Raw genomic sequence first — 5,583 nt, forward strand, 5'->3', positions numbered from 1 at the left:
AACACTGGATCTTCCCCCACTTGAGCCATCCCACCATCCTTATCACAAATCTCTCTCTCTCTATCTCTTTCTCTCCAACCTTTGACATTACTCTTTCAATTTCCCCTGTTCCTTCTATTACACACACACTCTCTCTCCAATACTGTTTCCTCTGTTACTCTCCTCTCTACCACCTTTCTTCAACTATAAATTTGTTCTTCACATGATTTAATTTCTCCACACCTATTTTGAGTTTCTTTATTTATATTATTTCTGATAGTTACCTGTTCTTTTTTTTTTCATCAGTTTGTCCTTTGCTTTTGTTATTTCCTTGGTTGTAATTGTTACATAGTTTTCATCAGTTCTCTTCATTATTTTCCATTCTTACATAATTTATATGAATCACTTGTTTTTGCACTTACATCCCAGAAGATTACTTGTATTTGCACTGGCAATCTTCATTTTCTTTCTGTTCTTATTTATATATTTTGTTTTGTGCATATTTGCTTTTCAAATCCCAGTAAATTCTACTTCAATTTTTGTTCCTTTTTCCAATAATCTGTGTTAATAACAATATTTGTATTGATCTCTTTTCTTTCCCTTTTACTTCATTGTATTATTGTTTTATATAGAAGTAGTTAATGTGCCTATAGCATCTGTTTGGTTTGAAGTTTCATAGTTTTCCATTGCTGGATTCTTATTTATTTAGCTTTTAGCATTTGGGTAGGAGTCTGTGTCATTTCTGATTTCTTATTTTAATACTCTGAAACAGACCTCTTTGAATGTCAATTGTTATCTATTAAAATGTGCATATTCTTTAGAGCCAATATACCTGCTGCTGACTTTATTTATGAAACCAGGAATATATATCTGTGTATGTGTATTTACACACACGTATGCACATGCATGTGCAGACACACGCACATGCATGCACACACACACGTATACATACACACACATGCAGCAACAAGTATCAAAATAAAGATGAATACATTTATTTTTAATATGCTCTTGTATAATAGAATCTGAAAGACATTCACTGTAGAATTTTCTTTATTAGAGAAATTTCTCTCTCCAAAAGCATATAAAAACACATCAAGTTGAGCTCTAAGTAATATCAACAGACTACCAGACATGATGTTTTGGTATGATTTTTGTTTCATCTGTAGCAGATCCTGTGAAGTCACATTGAAACACTGTCTAATTGTCTACTGATATCTCTTGGAACTCATCTGAATGTGATTTTGCTCACAAAGACGATGGTAAGAAATTTATCTATGAGACAAAAATACCACAGTGAGTGCTTTTCATTTTCTAACATCCAAAAATGTGTTTTAAAGATAAATGTACCCGTCTTTATTTTGATCCTCATGGTTTTGTGTGTCTATACTAAATTAATTCCAGTTTGTCAAACCTCAGCACACACTGGAAATTACAAGCAGAAATTCTGGTTTAGCCTCTGTATCTGCTTCTGAAGAAGTGAAATCATTTCAAGCCTTGCTTGGTAGTCTACCACTGATTTCACTTGGAAACTAGTTTCACTGGTTTTAACACACAAAGTCTAAAGAGAAATTTTTCTCTTTAGACTTTCCTTCTGCTTGCTGCCAAGTTGGTGGCCAGTCAAAAAGAGAAGACTTACATACATACACATACACACACACATACATACATACATACATCTTGTTGGCACTCCGTCGCTTACGACGTTGAGGGTTCCAGTCGATCCGATCAGCGGAACAGCCTGCTCGTGAAATTAACGTGCAAGTGGCTGAGCACTCCACAGACACGTGTACCCTTAACGTAGTTCTCGGGGTTATTCAGTGTGACACAGTGTGACAAGGCTGACCCTTTGAATTACAGGCTCAACAGAAACAGGAAGTAGGAGTGAGAGAAAGTTGTGGTGAAAGAGTACAGCAGGGTTCGCCACCATCCCCTGCCGGAGCCTCGTGGAGCTTTAGGTCTTTTCGCTCAATAAACACTCACAACGCCCGGTCTGGGAATCGAAACCGCGATCCTATGACTGCGAGTCCGCTGCCCTAACCACTGGGCCATTGCGCCTCCACATACATACATGCATACATACATACACATATCATAATGTATATGTATGTATCGTATTTTGTCGAAGGCTTGAATAACTTTTCTCTTGAATTAAATGCAATCATGTGAATAATAAACTGTGACCATATTCATGTGGAAAGTGACCATGTTGTCAACAAGTTCAAATTCTGTGTCATCCATATCATTCATCCTTCTATGTCAATAAAATATGTATCAGTGAAGTACTGAGGTTGATTATGCTCTCTGTGAAAGTTAGTAATATAAACAATTTAGGAATCATAGTAACAATATTATTGGTATTCAAGAACGAATTAAAAGCAGTGCTTGTGTTGTAAACATTATCAACCACACATGCTCAATGTATGTGTTTTGTTTGTTCACCGTTTCACTGTGGTATAGCACCTAGGAGATGACTACCTCATTATGTTGGATGCTAAAACACCTGAAAGTCATTAACAGGTGAGACAACTCACCTCCAGTCTCATTCAGGAGTGATAGATACTGATATTTCACCATTTTTGTGGCCTATCAACATTGCATACCTGAATCAAGCGAAATATGAATCAAATTGCCAGTCCACAACTATATGTAAATGGTGTAGAAACTATTTGCTGGTATGCCACAGCAATGCATATGTTTTATTAAATTAAATAACAAATTATTAAACCATGAAATCATGGAAGAGTTATTTTAGCCAACTAAAAACACAAAAAACGTTTGCTTCATTTTCCTGGTCACTGACTCAGTTACAGTGGAACCCACAGAAGGATTAAGAAAATTTTGGCACCTCAAGAAATAAATAAGATGAAAATTTTTTAAGTTTTCATGTGTTTCAGCTGGCTAAAATGGCTCTTTCACAATAAAATTGATTTAGTTTCAAAATACTTTTTCAAATTAAGTTACTCGTCTGACAATTCAGAAATTGTAATTATCATTTTTTAATAAATTCTTTAAAAGTTTTAAGACATTCTGTAGGAGTAATCTTTGATGTTGCTTTACATCTATTTATACCAATCAAATCCTAACGTCAAATCTTGTACAGAAATCAAGTAAAAAACACTTGGCAACTTTATAGATAGATATACCAAATATTGTGAAATCCTGTTATTGAATGACATTTATTCATCACCTTTATATTGTTGCTAACAAGCATACTCGGTTCATTAAAACTGATCTTAAATATAAATCAGTGATTATAAAAATGTGAATATACTTAAATGCCAATATAGTAAACTCCTTTTACATGCTCCTCTCTTGAATTAACATTTATATTCTCTTTATCTTCTTGTAGGTTTTATACTGGTCTTCCTCCAGTTGTTCCTTTTGTTGGAGCCAGAAAGACACTTTGTCATCTTGAGCGATCACGTATGAACTGTTGCTTAAAATGGGCATCGGTATTATATTTATATATTATGTATTTAATATGTGTGACTAATATATTCTATATATATGGCTAAATGTTTATATATACATATATGTGAAAATGTGTGTATATTTAAAGCTTTATATGTACACACACATATATATATATATATATATACTAGTTGACATACCCAGTAATTCCTGGGAAAGCAGGGCTTATCTCTTGGTTCAGTTTTCATAATTGTTTCACTAATCCAATAACAACAATACAAAGTATGTAACCCTTAAAACGAGTTAGAGAAAGAGATAGACAAGCTGATAGCTACCCTTGATTGTGTTTCATTGCATCTGGCATTTGGGTTTGTATGTTGCATGTTATAGTGTGATGTGTATATATGTATGCAATTTGTATGCTTGTATATATATATATAGAATATATATATATATTGATTTTACCAACATTTATTGAGGATATATTCAGATTGGCTGCTTGTTTCTCTAGGATTGGTCAAATTGATGTAGATGCCTCTGGTGAGAATTCCGTAAGATTCAAAAATCAATTAACGTTGTTCATGATTTTTTTCAATCTATGGAGAAACAGCTTAATTAGATTTGTTTACATAGGTACTATTTAGGTTTCATTCAATTTACTCAGTCCACATAGCTTTGCTATAATTGGAACCATGTTTCCCTTTTAATCACTCTGCTTATAGACCAGTTGATGCACAAATATTTGTTTTTAATGTTTCTGTAATATTATTTCTTTTAGGATTGTGAACATTGCTCATTTAAAAATGCCAAGGACCCTCTCTGGAACAATCAACTTATTATTTTAGCAGCTGAAAAATCAAATGGAGGCATATACAACTTTATTGTTCCATTGCGTTCATATTTCCTTAATCGAGATTCTTTACGCCCTATTATACTACTTTTTGAAAATGAGTAAGTTATTTAATTAAAGTCATATACCATAAAAACCCATGTAATTTGCATACCTGTGTAATTTACGTAGGTGATTTTCAGAATAAAAATTGTTAAAAAGGCTTCTACTCATGTAAAATTTGCACCCCAATGCTTTCAGAATTGCCAATATAGCCAGGGGGAAAAGGTTTTCAATTTAGTTGTATTTCGCATAATTTTACTTACTACTGATTAGATTTTATTAAATTTTCATTGAATAAAAATAATTTCTGTTTAACAAGTATCACATTGAAAGCTATTAAATTACAAAGTGTTTGTGTTGCTTATAATAAACTTTATTTTACATTTCTTGCCCACAAGAGATTATGTCCGATCTTTAGCATACTTCTGTATGTCTTAAATCATGATCACAGGAAAAGTTGATGATAATTCTTATCAACAAAAACAAAGCTGATAAATATGCACAGGTGTTGCAAAATAAGTTTAATTACCAATAAACATCAGCTTGGATGACACTTTACTCAACCAACAGTGGAAAGTGACTGATCAAACTGATTATGTAAACAGAATTCTGATTGGTTGAAAGTGTCTTCTTGATCCAAGCTCTGATTTTCTGCCTATTCTTGTTGGAACCTTTGATATGGAGTATCGAAATTTTAATCTCTTTCACACTTATAAAATGTCAAGCAAACTTTAAAATTTGTCATTACCGTTTTAGCTGGGAGATCAAACTAAAATAAAGGAGAAAACAAACAGCTTTGCAAGTTTAACTCAGTGTTTATTCAACAAGAGAGGTGTGAAATTCAAGAAGACTTGTTAGAATATACACGTCTGTGAGAAGATATAAACAAGAATAGCAAAAGTCTACTATTTCAAGAGAACTGATAATACATATATTACAAGTGTTCTATGAAGAGAACGTAAGATTGTTGCATAATTTAACATGAATGTGAAACAACATTAAACATTGTAAAAGGTAAATGAAGGTTTCTGTAGGAACACTGAGTCATATTCACTTAGTGAGTTTACATGCACAAGGATGAATTATGATGTAGTCAGCGATGTCGATGGTGATGAATTTCATTGTCCTAATGTGGAGAAAGTGAGCAATAGCTTCCTGAAGGTAAGCACAAGTTAGACTTCTTAAGCGGAGAAAAACTGATCTATTTAAGGAAATTGCTGGGCTCCATTACAATAGGTAGAAACTCCAAGCAATGTAAAATATGACCCGGGTCGTGATTACCAGCATGAACGTCAAAC

At 33.2% G+C, this 5,583-nt stretch overlaps 1 protein-coding gene across 1 annotated transcript in view; it reads left to right on the forward strand.

Annotated features, from left to right (window-relative positions):
* Nucleotides 1-5,583, forward strand: part of LOC106878657 (potassium channel subfamily T member 1) — a 168,270-nt gene that overhangs the window by 137,079 nt on the left and 25,608 nt on the right. The window contains exons 19-20 of the mRNA XM_052966784.1: nt 3,332-3,434; nt 4,172-4,344. Coding sequence (XP_052822744.1) covers nt 3,332-3,434; nt 4,172-4,344 — 276 coding nt within the window. The remainder of the gene's footprint in view (nt 1-3,331; nt 3,435-4,171; nt 4,345-5,583) is intronic.

Source organism: Octopus bimaculoides, chromosome 3 (genome assembly GCF_001194135.2).
Source record: "Octopus bimaculoides isolate UCB-OBI-ISO-001 chromosome 3, ASM119413v2, whole genome shotgun sequence".
Classification (NCBI taxonomy): Eukaryota; Metazoa; Mollusca; class Cephalopoda; order Octopoda; family Octopodidae; genus Octopus; species Octopus bimaculoides.